Raw genomic sequence first — 23,637 nt, 5'->3', positions numbered from 1 at the left:
GATTAAATACTCAATATTTGACCCTGGAAGAGCCATTGCTCCCTGCTGGCCCACAGCTCTGCAGCAGAAGGTGGTGCTTCTCACTGGCATTTTCAGATTTCTTGATTTGAGAAGCGCTGATCAAGTAAGAAAAGGGACTTGAAAGGCTGATGTCCTCAGAGCCTGGCACACAGGGATGGGGAAGCTGGAACTGGGGGTCCCCAGGTTCCTGCTCCCTCCTGCATCTCCTGAGGCACAGCATCTTGCCAAGAGAGACTGCAATGCTCCAACCTTATGAACTTGACATCTTGTCTGAGCACAGCGTGTGGCCAACCCTGGAAATCAGGAGGCAGCTGAGCTCAGGAACTTTGTGTCTTTCTGGGCTGAAAGGGAAGGCAAGGCAGCACCTCCTCTATTTCCTTCTGCAGCTACAGGAGGTTCAGGTGAACCACACTGGTGGTTTGGGCTGGAGGTGGACTCTTAGCTCACCTTTGTACAAAGCAAAAGGCAAAAAGATTTGCACAAGGGGAAAAAAGTATTAAAATCCCTTTTGCTGTTGGGCCCCTTCTGAGGCTGGGGAAGCAGAAAGAGCAAGGATCAGTCTCAGAGGCAGCAAAACACCTCAAAGGATTCAGAGCCAAGGTCCATTTAAAGGAATGAAGCACACTTGGGAAGGCTGGGGGAGGATCTCTCCCCCTGCCCCATCCCTAAGCCCAGGGACAGGACAAGACCTCTCTGGACCAGAGCATCATGTCAGCCATCCCAGCACGGGTTCCCAGGACCATTGTGACCAAGCCCCCGAGGACCCCATGAAGCCAAACGGGGCTAGAGCTGCTGCTGGCAGCACCAGGGCAACCAGACAGGAGAAAAAAATCCCCCCAGAGCTCTTTGTCTCTTTTCCACCCACCAGAGCTGCCTTTACATAGCAATTACCGAGGCCTCGGGGGCTTTCACACCCAGTCACCTGGGCCTCCTTCTTCTAAACAACTTAATTTGTTTAATGACTTGGGAGGCCCCGAGGCCCCCTTGTTGTCTGGATTTGCTTCCTGGGTCTCCAAAAGATTTTACTGGGCAGCCACCACCCAGAACTGGAGAGCACTGGAGAGCTTGTGTGAAACCTGCAGCAAGACAAGATTTAAGACATCTATTCCCTCCCCAAATTCCTGGGGATCTCTGACCTCCAGGGACACAACAGCAATTCAGGATTTAGGGGAAAAGACTTCCAACCCCTCAAGAGGGTTTGTCCATCCACCAGCAGGTTGATAGGGATCTCTATCCCTACTCCCTGTAGAGCAGCTCTGGGACAAATTATGGCTTAGAAAGGAAAGGGGAAATCAAATCATGCTGCTTTGTGCTCCAAATCCAACCTCACACCTGCCTCTGCTGCCAGCCCAGACTGAAACACCAGGTCAGGAGGATCTGGGATGCTTCAACCCTTACTGCATTTTAACCCTGGGAAAGAAAGGGAAATAAAAAGGGCTGGGAGTGGTGATGCTGTTTGCTTATTCTGCATGGAGCTGGGGCAGCAGTGCTGGGGCTTGGGGACAGCAGAGGTAGGAATCCAAGAAGAGGTGGAGGGCCCAGCAGAGTTGGGGGTCCTGGCAGAGACAGGGATCCTGGCAGAAGTGGGTGTCCAGCAGAGTTGGGGGTCCTGGCAGAGACAGAGATCCTGGCAGAAGTGGGTGTCCAGCAGAGTTGGGGGTCCTGGCAGAGACAGGGATCCTGGCAGAAGTGGGTGTCCAGCAGAGTTGGGGGTCCTGGCAGAGACAGAGATCCTGGCAGAAGTGGGTGTCCAGCAGAGTTGGGGGTCCTGGCAGAGACAGAGATCCTGGCAGAGGTGGGTGTCCAGCAGAGATGGGGGTCCTGGCAGAGACAGAGATCCTGGCAGAAGTGGGTGTCCAGCAGAGTTGGGGGTCCTGGCAGAGACAGGGATCCTGGCAGAAGTGGGTGTCCAGCAGAGATGGGGGTCCTGGCAGAGACAGGGATCCTGGCAGAAGTGGGTGTCCAGCAGAGTTGGGGGTCCTGGCAGAGACAGAGATCCTGGCAGAAGTGGGTGTCCAGCAGAGTTGGGGGTCCTGGCAGAGACAGGGATCCTGGCAGAGGTGGGTGTCCAGCAGAGCTGGGGGTCCTGGCAAAGACAGAGATCCTGGCAGAGGTGGGTGTCCAGCAGAGATGGGGGTCCTGGCAAAGACAGGGATCCTGGCAGAGGTGGGTGTCCAGCAGAGCTGGGGGTCCTGGCAAAGACAGAGATCCTGGCAGAGGTGGGTGTCCAGCAGAGATGGGGGTCCTGGCAGAGACAGAGATCCTGGCAGAGGTGGGTGTCCAGCAGAGATGGGGGTCCTGGCAGAGACAGAGATCCTGGCAGAGGTGGGTGTCCAGCAGAGATGGGGGTCCCTGAGGGGAGCCCTGGGAGTCCTGCACCCCAGCCATTACCAGCACCTCCCTCCATTGTTTCCCAACCAGCAGTTTTCCCTATGACCTAATCTTCCCTTGGCTCTCACTGGTAATTTTATGGCAGGGAAATGATTTTGCAGTAAAAGCAAAGCAGATCCAGGCTGTTCTCTCCCCTCCTGTTCTCACATGGGGTTTTTGGAGCAGCACTTTTGTTTTCTGCTTCAGGCACAGCAGAAGGGTTGTAGGAGGCAGGATGGGGAGCGAGCTTGTGTCGGGTCTGTAATGCTTTCCCTGCTCCTGCAAAAGCACCAGAAGGGAACAGCAAAAGAGAAAGATTTAAACAATCCCTCATAGAAACCAGCTCCAGACAAAAAAAGCTTTCTAGTTATCATCAGCATTTTGTAAGATTATATTAAAGTAAACCTTCAGGCTACATTTCCTCCTCCCAAGAACTCCCTTGTAGGATTATAAGGCACGGAAACATATCCCAGAAATCTCAACCAAGGACATACTAAGAATATTTTCTCCCTGTTTCTGCACAAACCACTGCCCTCCATGCTGTAAAAGCCTTCAAACAAGAAAAGAGATGCTAAGAATGGAGCTGTGCAGAATGCAGGCCCCCACACTGTGTCATTTTCTCTCTTTTCCCATCAGGAACAACCCCCTAGATTGAAAAATGTGTAGTGGAGCCATTGTTGAACCTCAAGCCAACCTTGCCCACCTCAGTGGAGAAACCACATGGAGAACACCCCTCTGAGATGGCAGCAAGGAACCTTTCTGTGGCCATCACCCTCCCATCACTCACAGGCTCACAGGATGTCAGGGGTTGGAAGGGACCCAAAAGATCATCCAGTCCAACCCCCCTGCCAGAGCAGGACCATACAATCTAGCTCAGGTCACAGAGGAACACATCCAGACAGGCCTTGAAAGTCTCCAGAGAAGGAGACTCCACAACCCCTGTGGGGAGCCTGCTCCAGTGCTCTGTGACCCTTACAGTAAAGAAGTTCCCCCTTGTGTTGAGGTGGAACCTCCTGTGCTGCAGCCTACATCCATTGCTCCTTGTCCTATCAGAGGGAGCAAGTGAGCAGAGCCTGGCCCCTCCCTCCTGACACCAGCCCTCAGATATTTATAAACATTTATTAAATCCCCTCTAAATCTAAGTCTAATCAGCTGAAATGAAGTATTTTCACTAAAGCAACCAGCTGTTCATCCATGGTGTTCATCCATGAGCTACAGCCCCACCAACCCCACATGGACATGAGCATGCAGCTTTCTGAGGGCTGGTTGGCCACACAAGGCTAAATACTTGTACTTAAAGAGTACCAATATGTATCAAAAAAAGAGAGACTGGCATTAAGTCACAGACTCACAGAATGATAGGGGTTGGAAGGGACCTCTGGAGATCATCTAGTCCAATCCAGAGCAGGTTCACCCACAGGAGGTTGCACAGGGTGGTGTCCAGGCAGGTTTTTAATGATTCCAGAGATGGAGACCACCTTTCTGAGCAGCCTGCTCAAGTGCTCCATCACCCTCAGAGTAAAAAAGTTATTCCTCTTGTTTAGATGGAACGTCCTATGTTTGAATTTGTTTAAATCTCCACTAGAAACTCGATGATTCCATAATATCTGTCCTAGGAAGAGGGCACCTGGAGCTCAAATTTCTCTTCTTCCCTCTGGTCCCTCAAAACCAGGCTTGTTCTGAGGTTAGAGGATCCACGCTGGGGACAGGATCATAGAACTGTCAGGGCTGGAGGACACTTTTAAGATCATCAAGTCCAACCAGTCACCTAGAGCTTGTAATCCCACCACTACTGCTAAGCCACTCTCACTAAACCATGTCCCTTAGCACCACATCCATGCATCTTTTAAACACCTCCAGGGATGGTGACTCCACCACCTCCCCTGGGCAGCCTGTTCCAATGGCTGAGAACCCTTTCTGTGAAGAAATATTTCCTGGTATGCAACCTGAACCTCCTTTGGCACAACTTGAGGCCATTTCCTTTTGTCCTATTACTTGCTGCATGTGAGAAGAGACCAACCCCCACCTCACTCCATCCTTCTTTGAGGTAGTTGTAGAGAGCAATGAGGTTTCCCCTCAGCCTCCTCTTCTGAAGACTAAACAAACCCTGGTCCCCTCAGCTGCTCCTCACCAGACCTCTCTTCCAGACCCTCCACCAGCTTAGTTGCCCTCTGGACCCACTCCAACACACAATCACAGAATCAGCCAGGTTGGAAGAGACCTCCAAGGTCACCAATTCCAACCAACCACCCAGCCCTATCTAATCAACTAAACCATGGCACTAAGTGCCTCATCCAGGCTTTTCTTAAACACCTCCAGGGACGTTGACTCCACCACCTCCCTGGGCAGCCGAGTGGCCCAAACCTGAGCTGTGGACGAAGCACATCCAGGTGGCATGGCCAAGGCCAGCATGATGTGCTTGGGCCACCCTCCCGAGCTGCAAGCAGGAAGAGGAGCTGCAGGTTTGCTGTGGAGCTGGGGGCCTGCGTGTGCGTGCACGAGAGCGAGCGTCTCGGCTTTAATTGCTGCCCGGCTGCCAAGTACAACAAAGTCCACTTCCAAAGAATAGAAGTCATGCTGTCTGGAGCTTTGAATTGTTCCTTTCCTAAGGGGAGGGGAGGGAGGTGAAATCCATCCCTTTATAAGCAATGACTCAGGTGCGACGAGCTTCCCCCGGGCGCGCATCTCGCAAGCCCGGCCGCGGCTCTGCGCCGTGCTTGGTTTGCCGGCGTGGGCCCTAAGAAAGGGATTATTGTTCCCTTGCGTGCAAAGGCCTCGCTCGGGCTCCTGCTGCCCACGCCCAGCCCTGCAGACCGCAGCTGCCTTCGCCTTCCCCAGCACCCCAGCGTGGGGCGGCGCACGGCCGGCACCCGTGCGGGGCCCTCCCTGCCGCCCATTCCTGCTCCCTGCTGCCCGTTCCTGCTCCCTGACTCACGGCGCCCGGCGTGGGCAGCGCTGCTCCTCCTGCCCCCCTTACACAACTGGCACCGTGGCCCTTCGCCACCTGCTCCATGGCACAGAGCGAGCCCGGGGGAAGGAGCTGCTGGGGAGGGCAGAGCGGCGGCTGAGCAGGTGTTGTAGAAGGGCAGAAGTGTTTTGGGTGGGAAAGCTCTCTAAGGTCACCCAGCCCAGCCATTGGCATAACACTGCCATGGCCACACGCTTCTGGAGCACCACCTCTCTGGGCAGCCTGTTCCAATGCCTGACCACTCTTCCAGGGAAGAAAGTTTTCCTGATATCCAACTTAAACCTCCCCTGTACAACTTTAGGCCATTTCCTCTCATCCTATCACCTGATGCTAGAGAGAAGAGACTAACCTCCACCTCACTCCAACCTCCTTTCAGGTAGTTGTAGAGAACAATGAGTTCTCCTTTCAGCATTCTCTTCTCCAGACTAAACCACTCCAGTTCCCTCAAGCTGTGTGGCCAACCTCCATTCCTACCACATGCCACCCTGGCACCTGCCAGGAGCTGCCTGGCATTGCTCAGAGCCAGGGAATATGGTGGGATTTGCTGGGAGTAAAGGGAATGATGCTTCTGATACAAGCATCCTAGCTTGTGTCAGCCATACTGTGGCCAGCAGGACCAGGGCAGTGACTGTGCTCCTGTACTTGGTACTGGTGAGGCCACACCTCAAATACTGGGTTCAGTTTTGGGCCTCTCACTACAAGAAGGACATTGAGGTGCTGGAGTATGTCCAGAGAAGAGCAATGAAGCTGAGGAAGGTTCTAGAGCACAAGTGTCTGTGATGAGGGACATGGCTTAGTGATGACTTAGCAGCAATGGGCTAACAGTTGGACTCAATGACCTTAAAGATCTTTTCCAACCAAAATGATTCTATGATTTTCCTTGCACCACAGCTCTGGGCAGGATGGATCAGCTGCAAGCCCAAAAGGAGAAGCCTAATGCCTTGCACTACACACTCACAGCCCCAGATAATCCCTTCTCTACAGCCCTAATCCCCTGGCAAACACAGACACAGTGCTGCACACCCGAGCTATCAGCAGCCTCTCCATCCACCACTTAGCCATAAGCATGACTTGACACTCATCCTGGGCAGCTCTCCTGTCTGCAGAGGAGTTTCCCCACGGATTCCTGCACCAAAGGACATTTGCACCTGGTCCAGGCACCTCTTCAAAGACCATCTGCAATCCATCAAAAGGATGGAATGATAGGAAACCCTCCCTCCTTCCCTCCCTCTGTGCTCATCACAGAATCACAGAATCACAGAATTGTTCTAGCTGGAAAAGACCTCTAAGCTCATCCAGTCCAACCATCAGCCTAACATCACCATGGCCACTAAACCACGTCCCAAAATGCCAATGTCCACACGTTTCTTGAACACCTCCAGGGATGGGGACTCCACCAGCTCCCTGGGCAGCCTGTACCAACACCTGACCACTCTTTCACTAAAGAAGTTTTTCCTAATATCCAAACTACACCTCCCCTGGCACAATTACAGACCTGGTATCCTTCAGACCTTTGCAGAGACAGAGACACAGGAGAGCTTCACCAAGGGGGCTCAGCCTGTGATGGGGAGGGACCACACTGCTGCCAGAGCCCCCAGGAGGGAAAAGCCCTGTGTGCATCCTGGCATGCACATCACACAGAATCAGAGAGTCACAGAATGGGTGAGGGTTGGAAGGGAGCTCTGGATTCCAAATCCTGCCTAGGGTATGGATTGGACTCCAATCCCTGAAGATCTGAAGGTCATCCAGTCCTCCCTCCCTGCCAAGGCAAGTACACCTAGAGAAGGTCACATCCAGGCAAGGGGTTGAGGCCAAGCACACCCCAGCCTCCCCAGACCAGCTCCAGCCACGGGATAACCTCCCTCTTTCCCCCTCCAGCTCGGTTTCCCTGCCAGCCAGCCGAGTCCCTCTCCATTTTGCCGTCTTTACGTTGCCTTTGCTCCCAACTCCACCTCTCCACTGACAGCTATTGTTTCCATGGGGAATTTCAGGCCTGGCCCCCAGCCAGCTTTTCAGTCACACCAAGGAACAGATATATAATTTCATTTACCTCCAGGGTACAAACAGAAAAAGAAGGATTTTTTTCATGTGTGCTTTCTGCATCACCCTCCCCGCTCGCTCCCTACGGCTCCAGTGTACATAATTATCTCTCCTGGCGACATCCAAGCAGGATTAAATGCTTTACATGATATTAGCTTGCAGCAATCTGATTACAAGGCTGCCTTTAAATCTATACTGAGGTGTTGGGGTTGTTTTTTTTTTTTTTTTTCTTTTCTGTTGTACCAGCTTGCACCACACGCCAGAAATTAAATAAGAAAATACCCCCAGCAGCCTGTGAGAAATTCCTGCCTGTAGACACCCCAGAGGTGTTTTGAGGTTTAAGTAAAGGGTTTGGGCTGAATACAGGGCTAAAAGCTTCAGAAATGCTCCCAGTGCATCCAGAAATAAGGTGAAGAGCAGAGGGAGATGGTCCACCTTTCTACTGGTCACACTGGGAAGGAGAATAGAATCAACCATAGAATCATAAAATCACGAAATGGTTTGGGTTGGAAGGGACCTTAAAGGTCATCTAGTCCAACCCCCCAGCAGTCAGCAGGGACATCTGCAACTAGAGCAGGTTGCTCAGAGCCCAGATCTGCACTGGAATGGTTCCAGGGATGGAGCATCTCCCACCTCCCTGGGCAACTTGGGCCATTGTGTTATCACCCTTATGGTATAAAATGTCTTCCTTCTTTTTAGTCTAAATCTCTCTTTCAGTTTAAAACTGTCACATCTTGTCCTGTCACAACAGGCCCTGCTAAAAGTCCATCCCCAGCTTTCTTATCAGCCACTTTAAGTACTGAAAGGCAACCAGGTCTCCCTGGAGTCTTCTCTTCTCCAGCCAGAGTAGCCCCCTAGTTCTCTCAGCCTGTCCTCACAGCAGAGGGCTTCCAGCCCTCAAACCATGCTTGTGGCCTCCCCTGGACCTGCTCCAACAGGTCCATGAGGAAGGTCAGGTCCTCCTTCCCATCCCCATCCAGCACTCTGGGCTTCCCCAAATGAGCATCACCCTAGCAGCTTGCTCCAGGGCTGTGGCATGGGGTCACAACCTCCCACGTGGCACCAGGGATGGCCCTAGACATGTGTGCACAGGTGACCAGCCCCTGTGTGACTGTGGCACCCACACCCCAGGTCAGTGCAGGAAGAGCTCCTTTGTATCCCCAGGGATTCCTTGTGGTTTCTGTTTTCTGAGTCACGAGGCATGAAGCACTGTCAGGGTTGGGCCTGGCTGGCTGCAACAAACCCAGTAAACACTAAAAGACACCCATGGGTGCCTGGATGAGGCACTGCAAAGCTTTTTCTTTCCCCCCTGTATTTTCTTCCCCACAGAGGCTGCCTTCCTGGTTGAGAGGCAGGACCTTCCACAAGCCAGGAACAATTAGCCTGGAGAAAAGAAACAGAGGGAAGAGACATGGAGTTACAGGTTTGTGGCAAGAAAATCTCAGTGCAAACTCTGAATTTCCCATTTATTGAAACCAATCACAGTTAAAAGGTCAAATCCATTGGCAAACAGTAGTTTTGTATCATCCGGAATGACCCACAAATGAAATCCAACCAAAAGAAAATAAGGAACCAAACAAATCCACATGGCTCTAGCTCAGTTTGGTCAAGGCTGCTCCCCTTGGCTGCTCTTCCTGCAGCTTCACAGCAGTCTGTGACCCCCCAGCTCATCACACTGCTCCCCCAAAAGCCCCACAGCTGCAGAGGGACAGAGATGACAGCCAGAAGATCCAGTTATTCCAGCTGAAGGGTCTAAGGAAGTCCTTCTTACCAAAGACAGAAGTGAGGTGGGTTTGCAGCATCCTTCCTCCTTCAGCATTTGGCTGCTCCAAGACCAGGGAGGCTCAGGCAGGGCTTGCTCCTTAGTCTGGAAGGTACCAACCCTGCCTGCTCAGGAATGGCTGTTCAACATGAGATGCTTGGAAAGCAGAGGGTGAGGAGGCAAGTACACACCATGCATGTTCCTGGTTCCCCAGGCAGGAAATTAATTCACCTTGATGAATTGTTTCATCCTGAGGATGCTCAGGAAGATGAGAGCTCCTGGCACACTCCCATCCTGACTCAGCTCCAAGCTCTCCAGTGGGGTGAAGTGCAGCCAGGGCCACCACCAGGAAAAACCTGCCCTGGCTCTTGGATGACTTATGGACCATTGGAACCAGCAGCTATAAACCAGGAATTGCTTGTCAAGGCCAGGCACAGTCCTGGGCCCACATGGAAGTGTGTCCTGCTGCACACCAGTCAGGCAGCACACCAGCAACAACATGGGTGACCACACCTTGCCTTGTCAAAGAGGACATGCTAGAAAACTCAAAAACCTTCTTTCCTGTTTTGTTCTGGTTTGTTTTTTTCCCAGAGAAACCCTTGGAGTATTGGGCAAAATGTACTGGAAAAAAGCTCCACTTTGGAGATAAATTCAAGGGAAAAAAAAAAAAAAAAAAAAAGACATTCCCCTCTTACAGACATCCCAGGGAAATTCATTTTTATTTACCTGGACTATTTGCATCCACCAAAACAACTACCCTAAACATTCCCAAAGACCAGCAGGATGCAGGAGAGGTGTGATCCCACTGAGTGCTGGAGGTGTTAGATCTAAGCCCTAATGCCCTCTGGAAAAAAGGGTGGAAATTGAGCCTCTGCCAGGAGTTTTCTCCACTCGGATGCCTTGGTACTCAACCACAGACCAGCTTCAACACACAACAGTGAATTTCTAACCTTCTACAGAACAAAGATGATCAAAACCCAGAGCAACTGGACTCAGAGAAACCATCCCAGCATGGAAGGGGAAGGACAGGGTGATCTGCAGCCCAACTTACACCTTGTCCAACATCCCTCCCGAGAGGAAAAGAAAATCTGTTGGTGAAAGGAAACCAAGACCTGCGAGGAACCACCCGTATTTGTGCTTAGAAAACCATCAACATGATGTTGGAGGGATGAACAGAGATAAAATTAGAGGAAATCAACACCAAACCAGATATTAAAAAAAAAAAAAGTACAAAAAGAGAGTCCAGAGGATAAGGTGAGTCCAGTTCCAAACACCGCTGCACAAACGGCTCTGAAGTCTTCTTCCTGGGGGGAGCAGCATGCTGCCCTACCCGAGCCCCACATCCAGGGACATCATCACCACAAATCCTAGGATGGAGGTCCAGGATGCCAGCTTCCCATTGCCACTGCAGGGAGAAAAGGGCAAGTGTGAGTTCCTGGGAGCCAGGGCTGGCTTCTCGGATGAGGCGAGCGCTGCTTTATATCTCATCTGGGCAAGGGAAGGGATCTACCAGAGTCTGTGGTGTTTCCCCCTCTGTCTATCTGTGGTCACCAAGCAGTCTCACCTGGTCTGTGCCTCGGGGATGATATCATCCATCACCACATAAACCATCGCTCCAGCAGCGAAGCCCAAGGCGTAGGGGAGGAGAGGCTCTGCCACCACCACGGCGAAGGCCCCGAAGATGCCAGCTAAGGGCTCCACCATGCCGCTCAGCTGCCCATACCTGCAAAAGGCCAAGACTAAAAGCCACCAGGGACCTGGCTGAAGGGGCAGAAGAGCCCTCCCCTGGGGCTCGGCACTTCCTCATCTCCACAGTCCTCTCTAGGGTCTGGGAGGAGGTCAGGCACCCAAGCACATCAAAGCCAAGCCACCAGGATTATTTTAAAAGGGCAACGGAGGTAACCACCTTGGAGTAGTGGCTGATCTAACCTAGCTGATTTTTTTCAGGAAGGGAAATAGAGCACAATCCAAGCCCTTCCCCCAGGAGCTCTGCAGGATTGCTTTTTGCAGAGGGGGTTGGACTGGATGACCTTTGGAGGTCCCTTCCGACCCAGACCGTTTTATGATCCTACAATTCCAGGATCCAGGGATCCAGCTCTTGGGCAGGGAAGGGTGAGAGAAGAAGCATCTCCAACGAGTATAGCTCAATCCCAAAGAGGGCCCCTGGCCACAGCCTCAACCAGGATGAAATTGTGCTCTTCCCTCTCGCTTGCTTTCCCTCTAGGACTGCTTCAACTCTCCTGACCATGGGAGCTCCCTTCCCCGCAGCAGCAATCCCAGTGCAAGTCCCAGCACTGGCTGCACTTTCAGAACTGGAGCTGGGTGGGAGGGAAAGAAAACAAAGCTTTGGCTGGAGCCATTTCCAAGCTTCCCCCCTGCCTTGCCATCCATCACCCAGCCCAGCACACGTGCACAGGCAGGAACGCAGCCCTGCACTCGCAGAGTTCATGCCCTTGGCTTTTTCACCTCTGGGAAAAGGCAAAAATAATAAAAAGTGAGGTTGAAATCCAGCCCAGAGTGAAGTGAGAGGGCAAAAGAAAAAAGAAACAAAACGAAAGTTAAATAAGTAAACAAAAAAAAAAAATAAAGTTAACCCCTGTGTTTAGTGCAGAATCTGGGAGCTCACCACAGGTGATCAGCAGGCAGGTTGGGATGGGGTGGCCCACTGGGATCACTGCTGCATCCCTTGGGAACTACAGGCTCAGAGCAAGGCAGTGCTCATGGCCCTTCCTCCAAGCTGGAAATCAGCAGTGCTCCCACCATCAGCTCTCTGTGATGCCAGGAGGGAACCTTGCAGGTCTGGAACTTAATTCCAGCCCCAGCAAAAACCATCCAATCCATAGAGACTGTGGGAAGCAACTCTTGGCTAGAGCAAGCCTATCCCAAAGGCAGCTCAGTGATGGAGCAAATGGATATGGGGAGGAAACCTACAGGCACCCACTCATCAGGAGCTGCTGGCAGAAGAGTGAAGAGGAGTGAAGAGGAACTTGGCTTACCAGAATGCTTTCCACGTTGAAAATCCAGCACCACGCAAAGGCAGGCTGACAGCCAGGCCCTCTGGGAAGTTCTGAATCCCAATCCCAATGGCTAAGTTCCTAAGCCACACACACACACACCAAAAAAAAGCACAAATACACATACAGGTAGATAATAATTGGAAAGCACAGCCTGGGGTGGGCTGCTGGGAGCTGGGGGGAAAGAATAAAAGCTGTTATTAAAGATGAGCCTTTTGAATAGAAGTGCTGCTGGCCCCAGGGCTAGTCATGCTCATATTTAACAGGAACACAGCACATACTTCATCTTCAAAGAGCTCCACAGCACTTCATCAGCTTCAGCACCAGCCCTGGGAGGAACAGAGACCAGATGGAGGAGAAAAGACCTGTCCAGGGAGGCCCTGCAAGGTGTTTCCAACCTGAGGCTTCCCAGAAGCCACAGCATCACTGCATCCCAGTGTCTGGAGCAGCCCTGGGTTTGGGGGTCCCCCCTCCCAGTGGGGTTTGCCAGCAGTGCCCCAGTGCAGCCAGTTTCTCTCCCATAACCTGCTCCAGCTCTCACCAGCATTGTCCTTAACTGGAACCACCCCTGCACAAGCCTTGGGGCTCATCAGAGGAAAATATTTTTGCCACAGGATTTTGTTTCTTTCTCTCTTTTTGATCCCTCTTGCGGCCAATGGAAAGGCAGCACTTGGACTTGCAGAACCAAAAGCAACCAGCCAGAAGAGCTGCTCTGTTCATCAGTAAGTAGCCCAGGAGGAGGCAGGCTGCTGTAAAGACCAATTCTCCAGGCACAAGAGATAAAAAGTCTCATAAAGGGGACTAGGAAGGCAGGGATGGTGAACCTGAACTGCTCCAAGTAATGCCCCACATCCCCAGCAGCAGAAAACATAGCTCTAAGAGTTGGCAACTGAAGGACAGACAGGAGAGGTTTGAAGGAGCATGCAAGGGCAGAGAACTAGGTGAGGATTCTCCTTGCTTGCCCTCTCCCCTTCAACACTTAGACCCAATGCCTTTTCAGCACCCAGCTTCAGAGCGCCCTGTGCCCGCTTGCTGCCACTCACACAGCAACCCCATGGTGGAAGCACCATATGCATCACCTGGAGCTCATCCAAAATGGAAACAACTCCATGAAGAGTCACCAAAGCTGGATTTGCAGTGGGAAGGTCTGTTAGATGTTCTGCACTGGGGGCAGCTGTACCCCAGCTCTGGGCACCAAGAGCAGAAGCTGCTCCTGGCACCCCTCAGCAAGACTTTGCTCCAGCCTCAGGAATGGTTCTTCCCTTCTGCTCCAGGGTTCCTTCCAGCTCAGTGGGAGTTTGGGATTTTTTGAAATGTGGTGGGGTTCTCCTTCACTCAAAGAATGTTGCAAGCACCAAACTGAATGAGGCTGGCGTTTATGGAGGGGGCTCCTTGGGCTGAATGAACAACAACTCCTCCCACAGTTGGAGCATTTCTCCTGTCATGGCTTTACCTCTGTGTGCTGGTGGAGCTTGCTGGGACCCATCTCTGGGGGGAACACTGACTGTCCAGGATGGGCTCAGAGCACCAGCAACAAGGTGCTGGGCTGTGACCTACCCCAGCCCACAGCTGCAAGCAGGACCCCAGCGCCTCTCTGCAAGGTCACTTACTGCTTTGCCAGCAGCTGAAAGCTCCTTTTGCTGCTTTAAACACTTGTTTCCTATTAGTAAAATAAGACTGGTGAGAAAAATCTCTCTGAGTTGTTTAAACTTCTACCAGGGTTTACAGAAGAGGGGAGGAGAAGGGGGAGAGGCTGCGGGTTTCCCTAACCAGGACAGCCTATTACAATCAAAAACATTATTCAAGGGAAAGAGAGAGAGAGAGAGAGAGAGAGAGAGAGAGAGAACGGAGGGGGGGAAAAACATCCCTTTTAGAAAACACTGGAGCCGCTGTCTGTGCCCTGGGTTTTTTTTTTTCCCTCCTCCTTCCCTCGCCTCGGCACAAAGCAGCTATTACTGGCCCCGACCACAACAAATTAATGGGATGGGAGAGGGAGGTGTGAATGGAGGGGTCTGTACGGGAAGGGCAGTCAGCCCCCGCCCCCAACTCACCCCCTGCTCCCACTGGGAGGAGGGAACCCTGCTCTGACCTCTTGCCCTGCAGCAGCCCCCGGGGCAGAGAAAGCCCCAAGGGGAAGGATTGAAACCTGGGGAAAGATCCAGCAGGAGAAGGTGGGTTTGCCCCTGCTATCCTCCTCCTCTTTCCCATGCACACCCCTAGCAAAACCCATCAGGACTCCCCAGAGGCAAGAACTGGGTACAGCCCTACAGGTTGGGCCACCTGGATACTACCACCAGGTGCCCAGTGTGTCTGGTATGTGCCAGAGACAGAGCTGCAGCCAGCGTGGCAAGTGCAGCAAGCAATGGGCTGCAGTAAGCAACATGCCATGTGCCATGGCACACACCATGGCAGGCAACGTGCAACGGTGTGCATCGGGTCACAGTCTGCCCAAAACCAATGGGGACCTGCTGGGGCCAAGCCACACACATCCCCCAGCCCTTGGAAGGAAGGCAGCACTGTGTGCTCCCTCACAGGTCAAGATCTTAACCTGTCCCCCCATGGCATCATGTCATGCGGGTGCTGAAAGTCGAGGTGGGCATGGGGTGGAGGCACACAAAGCTTCAGTACATGGCACAGCAAGAGGCAAAGGCCACCAGCCACTCAATGCTTGGCTGCAGGTGTCCCTGCATGTCTGGCTTCTCACTACCTGCCTTGGCACGTCCACAGGGCAGAAAGGACCTTCTGGGCTCAGCATCAGCCTGAGAAGCTCTCCATGCCATCTCTCGGCCTCCAGACCCTCCATGTCCCCACAAAGGTCTTCTGCTTGCTGAGACCGCATTCCCCTACTCCTAAGACCACTTGTTCCACCCATATTTCCTCCCACCACAGCCCTGTCTGAATAGTTCTTGGACTTTGAGGCCTTTTGAGCCTCTCCCAGGGACACTAATCACCTCTGTGCCAACATGGAGGCCAGGAACACAAAAGCCTTCCTATTTGCCTTGCCTTGGTGCCTCCACGAAGGGTACCTCCACGAAGGGTACCTCCACAAAGGGTACCTCCACAAAGGGTACCTCCACAAAGGGTACCTCCACTCGCTGCTCAGGGACCACCTCTGTTTGCCCAGTGCTGCATCTCAGGAGATGTCTGGATGCTCAAACAAAGAAGATTTACCTCCAATGCCCCCAGCTGTGAAATACAACCACCCCAAGGGATGTTCCTCTCCCCCTTGGTCCCTGAGCCGTGCACACCTCACACCTTCTCCGTAGCTCCCGTGCGGAGCTGATGGCAACACGGTTGGTGAGAAAGCAACTGAATCAAAGCTGCATTGTGTAGGAGGCAAACAAAGGCAGCCTTATTACGGAAATAGGTGGGGATTCTTGGAAGGCTTCCCCCTCTGCAAAGAAATACATTGTAAAACACATGCACAAAGACAGACTGGAGCAGCCTGACCCAGGGGACCTCAGCCTCCGAGCTACGGGACATGGAGGAGATGACAAGAGGGATAGGAGCCAACAAGAGGGATGATCACCAGGATGAAATGCTCAGAGACATTAGGGGCTCCAAAGCAAGGAAGGTAGAGACCCTAAAGTATCTCAACATTTCATCCTGATGATTGGTGTCACAAGCAGATGCCTTCTGGTCTGATGGGTCACCCATGTCCAGCTAGAAGACGTTTTGCAGACAAGGGGAATAACCTGCAGTTCATCCCCAACCTACAGATGTGTGTTTAAAGAGCATCCCAGGAGAAAGCACACTGGATTCTGCTTGGAGATGTGTGTGCCCCACTAATGGTTCTGCCACCAGCACCCTGCTCAACACAGGAATGCCACTTGGGTCTCTTCCATTTGGGCACAATGGACTCACGTGTCCTTGGAAGCATCGAGGAGCCAATTTGCACTGGATATGCTACTGTTCCCAGCTCTCTGCCTCACCTTCTCCATCTGTAAAATGGTGGTGATGACCCTGACATCCTCCACGACCTTCTCAAACTGAAGAGAAATGCCCCTAGGACCTGTACCATCTACACGTGAGCTCTGCAGAGAGCCAGCAGTGCTGGGATGGATCTGCCCTTGCCTTGGCTGCTCCTCTTCTGCAGCAGAGCCCAGTGCTGCAGTTTTAAGGAAGAAAAGGCAAACCCACAGCCTCCTGGTGGAGCTCCTTGTGGTGGAGCTCCTTGTGGCAAAGGCAAAACACTCCATGACCCCCAGGAACATACTGGGGCTGGACTTCCTACCCCCAGCTCGCCTGCCAACTGCTACGGCAGCACGCTGGGAGACTCCAAGTTCACTTTCAAAAAGGGGGAAAAAAAAAAAAAAAAGAGTTTAAAAAAAAATAAAGTTGGCATCTCAGCATATTTGCAAGGTCAAGGCACAGAAAGCCTTCTATAAGCCTAAACCCTTGTTTTCAAGGGCCTATTCTTTTACAAACTGATTATGAAAGCAGGCTACATATTCTTAACAAGCCCCTTTTCACTCCAGCTTTCAGTTCCCTCCAGTGTATAATGTGCATGTGTATTCTTGCATGGCAGGCCCTTACATACTGTTTTGATTGTTATCAGCCTGCCATGAAAGGCTTGATTGTTTTGGCTTCCCCAGATTACATCATGGCTCCCACTCGGGCGGCCTGTCGAGGTGTTTGATCAGGGCTGGCAGGTGGGAAGGAGCTCTGTGGCCAGCACAGGGCTCTCCGAGCTTCCCCCAGACCTGCCCTACCTGTTCCACACCGCTCTGCCCCCAGCATGGGAGGCTCTCCCCCCTGCAGCTGCTGCTCAGGGTGGGAGTGGTACCCCCCACGGCCAGCCCTGATGCCTGCTGGATCATGATCCCACCTTGAACCACCCCTTGGGTGGATGGAATTGGAGCTGTTCTGCCTGGAGAAATGAAGGCTCCAGGGATACCTTAGAGCAGCCTTCCAGCACCTGAAGGGTGACTACAGGAAAGCTGGGAGGGGACTTTGTACAGGGGCTTGGAGGGATAGGACAAGAGGGAATAGAATGAAGTGTGAGGAGGGCAGATTTAGGCTTGGTATTAGAAAGAAATTCTTTCCAGTGAGGGTGGTGAGACACTGGGACAGGCTGCTCAAGGAGGCTGTGGATGCCCCCTCCCTGGAGGTGTCCAAAGCCAGGCTGGATGAGACTTTGAGCAACCTGCTCTAGTGGAAGGTGCCCCTCCCCGGGGCAGGCGGGGTTGGAACTAGATGATCTTTAAGGTGCCTTCCAACCCAAACCATTCTATGAATCTATGAGCACATGGGGCTCCTGGGGACTCTTGCTGTAGGTGTTTAAAAGCCCAATCATAGAATGGTTGCAAGGCACCTTGAGAATCACCTATCTGCAAAGCAGGCACCCTGTCTTCATCTGGAAGTCAACAGCAGAACCTCCACTCAAACTGTGCCACGAGCAAGGTGCTTTCCAAACAGCACCAAAGACACCAGTGCATCTGAAAGGAAACTAAGGGAAAAGAAGCAGCAGGAAAGAATCTGGGGCACAAAGCAGGTGAAGAGCTGCAGAGATCTGGAGGCAGGAATGGGCTGGACAGCTGCATAGACACCCATCTCCAAGGAGAACCACAAAAGCAGAAGATGGAAGGGGCATGGGGTTACGTGGCCTGTGCACAAGCTGCTCTACCAGCCTGCTCCGGGGAATAGAGAAGCTCCTGTCAGGTCCCTGCTAGAGCTGTGCATGCTAGGCACATCCCAAAGGAAACACCACCTGCTTCCCCAGTGCCTGGCCCTTCCAGTGCTGCTCCTCTACAGCCACTTCCACACCAAGGGATGGGTCTGTGCAGGAAGTATCCAAACACATTCATGGGGACTGGCACAGGAAGGTGGGCAAGGCCTTGGATGCAGCTGGCCAAGGGTGGAAGAACAATGGATCCAAGGGGTGGAACTCCTGTGCTGTGAGGACAGGACGAGAGAGCTGGGGTTGTTCAGCCTGGAGAAAAGAAGGCTTCAGGGAGACCTTAAGGTGGCCTTTCAGTTCTTAAAGGGGCCAATAAGAAAGATGGGGACAGACTTTTAGCAGGGCCTGTAGTGATAGGACAAGGGGTGATGGTTTGAAACTAAAGGAGGGAGATTTGGACTATAAGTAAAGAAGAAATGTTTTACATTGAGGGTGGTGAGACCCTGTCCCAGGTTGCCCTGAGAGGTGGTAGATGCTCCATCCCTAGAAACATTCCAGGTGGCTTGGGGCTCTGAACAACCTGCTTCAGTTGCAGATGCCCCTGCTGACAGCAGGTGGTTGGACTAGATGACCTTTAAAGGTGTCCCCCCCAACTCAAACCACTCCTTGATGCTATGAGATACAAGGTGCAAGCAAGCGCCCTCAGCCAAGCACTAAGTTTGGGCTCAGATGCTCTGTGGAGCTGAGGCATCTCCTTCCCATCCCAGCAAAGCAGGGGGAGGCTCAGAGGAAAGGACACACATCCAGACACCCATGCCAGCCATGCCCTGGCAGGAGTGGCTGCTGGCAAGAGCGAGGTCAAAGCCTCAGCGTCGGGCGAGGGGGTGATAAGCGCCGAGTGCTGGCTGTGCTGGGGCAGGTGAGCATCCACCGCCGGATGGCAAGGAGAGCTCAAATTGTCTAGTGACTATTTTTTTTTTCCTCCTCTGGGTTTTTAAAATCTTTGTTCTTATCTACCTGGTTATTTAGGTAACTGTTTGATTTATGAGTCAGCCTCACGCACAGGGTAAAAGTTCACATCTCCCCTGACCTGGGAAGCACAAAGAGGCGTTTCACGAGCTCCGCGCGGTCCTGCTCTCCTCTCTCTTTTTCACCATGTTTTGACTTCAGCTGTGCAGCAGGAAAGGTTCAGGGAGCCCTGGTGCTTTTCTCCTGCTGCCAGATAAGAGTGTGAACCTGACCTGTGAGTGCAGGACACAGCCAGCCTCAGCTGAGCCTCGCCCAGCTCTGTCTCTCCAAGGTTGGTATCTGGCAAAACGAGCTGGAGACATGACCAAGAGTCACTCCCTGCAACACCCCCTTGGCAGGAGATGCAAGCCAGGAGTGATTGGCCTTGTCCTGCTACTTGCTCTTGCAGTACATAATCAAAAGCAGGATCCATCCCAGGACAAATTCCCATTGGCACAGTTCTGGTCTATCTAGCTAAAAAGGTAACAGATAGTCATAACTGGATGGAGCCATCAATCCCCATTCCCAGCATCACTTCCCCCTTGTACTTACTGGGTTCAGTTCCTGCCCCAGGAAAATGACCAGCACAAGAGCCAAATATTCCCAGGCTTGGCATCACCAACACACAAATGGGCTCCCGCAGGTGGTCCTCAGCCAGGCAGGGAGGTGGGGACCTGGTCCAAGGTGGGACAATGCTCTGGCTGCAGATGGGTGGGTGAGCCCTGGCAGAGGCTCAGCCCCTGCAATGGGTTCCCCTCTGCCTCACTTTCCTTTAAGGACAGGCAGGATTAAAAAGCAGCATGCAGAGTTGCAGGACCCCCCCACTGTTCACAGCTTCTTTTCCTTTTCAGAAGCATCTTTGGAGAAGAGCTCAGCATCATTAGGGGCCTCCCTGAGCCCTGCAGCCACTCTGTAATTCCCACCAAACCCATACAAGCAGAATGGCAATGACCATGAAGAGAGGAGTTGCAGGGATGGTGAGAGCTCACACCTCATCAGAGCTGACTCCCAAAGGTGATGGCTTGGACAGAAATGTCCCCACTGTCAATCAGAGACCAAGAACATCCTTCCCTGGGAGCCACTGAGGAGCTGCAACCAGCCCCTTCCCACACCAGCCATCACCAGGAGGCTTCAGTTAAGACCCTGCAAGTCAGAAGCATCTATTTTTAGTCACCTTAAGAAGACCTTCACATGAGACCTCATTAATTCTATTTTAAACAGCATCAGGCTGCAGCTAATTTAAATGTTTACATATTCATATAAGCACACACCCATAAATAAAGCAGGATTTTAATGATGTGGTTGCATTCATCTCAGGCAGGGCTAGAGCTGGAGGGAGATACAGAAACCTTCTAAAGGTTATTAAAATATTTTTTTAAACAATTAAGCACAGGCAGAAGCTGGGTGGTCTCAAAGCAGCACTGGGCTTACAGCCTCTCCTATAAAAATTCCCAATAATAGGTGCCAGGCAATGGTGATAGCTTCATGGAACTCCCCCCACACACCCACACCCCCCCCAGCCCTCTCCTTTCTGGAGGAATCTTCAAATTGTAAAGACATTTCACACAGAAAAATGATTTTACTTGCCACAGAAATCTCAGTGTGAGTAACAGGCTGAGGTGGGCTGGTGGTGAATGGTTTCAGGGGTATTTTTTAGGTTGGTTTTTTTTTTTTCTTTCTCCTCCAGATTCAGGCAGCAACCAACACACAGCCCTCACTGCTGCCAGAAAAAGAAGCCTTGAGCAAGGCAAGGGAAGAAGGATGAGTGTAGGTAATAACAGCACTGCTGTGGGGTGAACAGAACTTGAAGGGAGCCAAAGCCCAGCTATAGGTCTAGATAAATACATGTACATAATTCACTCCTCTCCCAGGTGCCTGCAGCAGCATGGTGACGGAGCTCAGCATCCCACTGGTTCCCATCCCAGCCTGGGCAGCTAACTGGCCACACAAGCAGAGCTGCTTGCCAGGGCAGGGGTGCATGGAAGGGCTCACAAAGATTCCACCCATCCACGTTTGCATCCTAAAGGAGGATCATTAGCCAAGAGCAAAACGAAAAGCACTGAAGTGGTTTCTCCTCTTCCCTCTCTCCTGCAGCCTGGCTGTTAAACCACGCCGGAGGAGAGCGTGAAAGCAGCAGAGCAGCTCCTTTATGCAGCCCCAAAACCTGGAACTAAACAATTTACTAACAGCTGTAGCTATAAAAGGCCCCATTATCACACCCTGTACAGTCACAATGTCTTCATTCAAATCATTTCCCCTCCTCAGAGGGTTTATTTTTAAACCAAGCTGCTAAAGAGAGGAACGGGCCACTGGGGATGCAAAGATGAACCTGGTGCTGAAAGTGAGCTTTGTTGGGCATTATCTGGATAAGATAAATAGGGATAATGGCTTTTGCTTTCTCTGCTTTTATTTCTTTGCCCTCTTTCTTTTAGTTGGAGGTGAACAGGAACTGAATGGGTGCACTTTGCAGATCAAAGCTAGGCAGGAGAGACCTTAGTGCTAAGGTCCTGGACAGCCAGGCTTTGGCTTTTGGGGCTTGGGAGAGAGCAGGGACCATGTCCAAAGGCAGATGCTTACCCACACTGACACCATCAGCCCCAGCTCACCTCCTAGCCCATTCTCTGCAATGTCTGCATTGCTAGCCATCCTCTGGACCTCCCACACAGACCAGACCACCATGGAATGGGACCCCGTTGTGGTCCTCCCATGCTCAGCTGCTCTCCTGCATAACACCAGAAGATGATGCAGACACCTAACAGGGATGCACTGAAAACCACGAGTGCCTCACCTCCAACATGGAGTTCAGGGTGAGCTGTGCCCCTGAACAAGTATTGCAACCCATTGAGCCACAGCTCTGGGGTTCTCACAAATGCAGAGCTGAAGCTTTCTCCTCTTGCAGGGCCACCACAGGCTGCCTGGCCATTGCAGCACCCAGCCATAGCTTGGTCAAAAGCCACTCCAGCTGGCCAACAGCACACCCAGGGAAAGGTCTAGGCAGCTCCCTATGAAGCTCTCTCTGAGACATAAGAAACCAAAGAGCTCCACATATCCCCTGTCCTTCAGGTTGTATCTGCAGATGCAGTGACCACCACAGAAAGAAGAAAGCAACAGTTACACAGACTTTCCACAGAGCCAGATGTTGTTTGGCAGGCCAGCTGTCTCTCTAAGTATTACAAATCAAACCAAAAACCCTCCTTGGTCTAGACACATGAGTAAGGGACAAGGAAAAAAAAGAGAGAGAAGAGGAAGGGAGAATATTTATACAAATAGTGATGTAAACACCATCAGCCAGCAAGGGAATTGCAGCCAGGAGCCCAACTCCCAGCCAGGCTTTGGAGACCTCCCTGCTGACTTGGGAGGTCTTCTCCTCTTCCAGCCTGGGGCAATGAATATAGGTTGCAACACCCATCCAGCCCCAGGAGCTGGGGCCCAGTGGAGGCTGTGTTGCTACAGGCTTTCAACCCACCCCTCACAGCCAAGGGACACACAAGTGAAGAAGAAGGAGAGTGGCCACCAAACCTGCCAGCACCTATGTGGGGAAGGAGCCTCCAACACACAGACAGAAGCCACGGATCCCAAGGGATTCTGCTCAGCCTGGCCCTACCACAGGCTGCACCACTTCAGGCAGGTTTTCCCTGCTGAGGCACCGACTTGGACTGCCTTGAATTTTGGTTTCTGAATGTCAGGTCAGCACAAAGCCCCCATTTTCTCTAGCAGCCCTCCATCTCCTGCAGGTTGGCTGCTTTTGGAAGATGTTCCCTACCTCCCTGCCCAGCACCTCTACGAGACCCAGCAGCTGGTGCACAGCTCCACTCCACAATTCCCTCTTCAGCATCTCCATGTGCTCCCCAGCAGCACCATCAGCCAAGAGTAACTTCCAGCAGCTGGCTGCCTCGGAAAGAGCAGCTGCCCCTGAGCAGCCCTGCAATGGACAACCCTCCCCAGGCACCCAAGCACCCCTCTGCAAGGTTCAAAAAGCAAAAAAAGAAAAGCATCCTCCAAAAAGCATCCCCCCAACACTGGTGCACAGAGATAGGGGGAACAGCCCCCTCCCAACCTCCCCAGCTTGGCAGGAGGCAGGACCAGCATTGTCAGGCCAAGGTAAACCATTCAAGACATGGTTTGCTGCCAAGAACCACCAAAGAGCTACCCTCTCAGCTGGAGCCTCGCCTGGTGGCAGCTGCTGATCCAAATGGGTTCCCTTTGCCAGGGGGGCTTGTCTGGAACACTGGAACAGGTTGTCCAGGGAGATGGTTGAGATCCTTCCCTGGAGATATTCAAGGTGAGGCTCGACAAGGCCCTGGGCAACCTGATGTAGTTGGGGATGTCCCTGCTGACTGTGGGGAGGTCAGACTGGATGACCTTTGGAGGTCCCTTCCAGCCTGGACCATTCTGTGATTGTATGATTCTGCTTGATGGTAGGACACACAGGATCACAGGATGTTAGGGGTTAAGTGCCTTCCCACCACCCATCCATCACCCAAGGAACCTGTGGCACTGCAGGCAGGTGACAGTCCTTGCTGGAGTCCAAAGACCTGGGATGCATCAGGGAAGTCTCCTCCCAAATTTAAATTCACCCCACGCCCAGTCTCCAGCAACCCAGATCTCTGTGACCAAACCAAGACACCACATTTTTGAGGCTCAGAGAAATCTTTCCACTCTGCCCCTGATCCAAAGATTGGAAAACAAGATCTCTGCTCCCTGTCCACACCTCTCCACATCAGGGACTGAGCAGCAAAACACTGCAAGTCCCCGGATTTACCTCCTTGCATCACACCAAAATGAGAAGCAGGACCATCTGCAGGATGATAGACTGTCCCAGCACTGTAGGAGA

The 23,637-nt window shown here is 52.3% G+C and overlaps 1 protein-coding gene across 1 annotated transcript in view; it reads right to left on the bottom strand.

Moving 5' to 3' along the window:
• Positions 1-10,487: 10,487 nt before the first annotated feature.
• Positions 10,488-23,637, bottom strand: part of SLC39A11 (solute carrier family 39 member 11) — a 100,347-nt gene continuing 87,197 nt past the window's right edge. The window contains exons 8-10 of the mRNA XM_054393895.1: positions 12,158-12,256; positions 10,726-10,884; positions 10,488-10,566 (exon numbers count right to left, since the gene is read on the bottom strand). Of these exons, the coding sequence (XP_054249870.1) occupies positions 10,488-10,566; positions 10,726-10,884; positions 12,158-12,256 (337 nt within the window). The remainder of the gene's footprint in view (positions 10,567-10,725; positions 10,885-12,157; positions 12,257-23,637) is intronic.

The sequence above is a fragment of the Indicator indicator genome, chromosome 29 (genome assembly GCF_027791375.1).
Source record: "Indicator indicator isolate 239-I01 chromosome 29, UM_Iind_1.1, whole genome shotgun sequence".
NCBI lineage: Eukaryota > Metazoa > Chordata > Aves > Piciformes > Indicatoridae > Indicator > Indicator indicator.
Note: the sequence above shows the minus strand (reverse complement) of the source record. Positions and strands in the feature narration are given on the sequence as shown.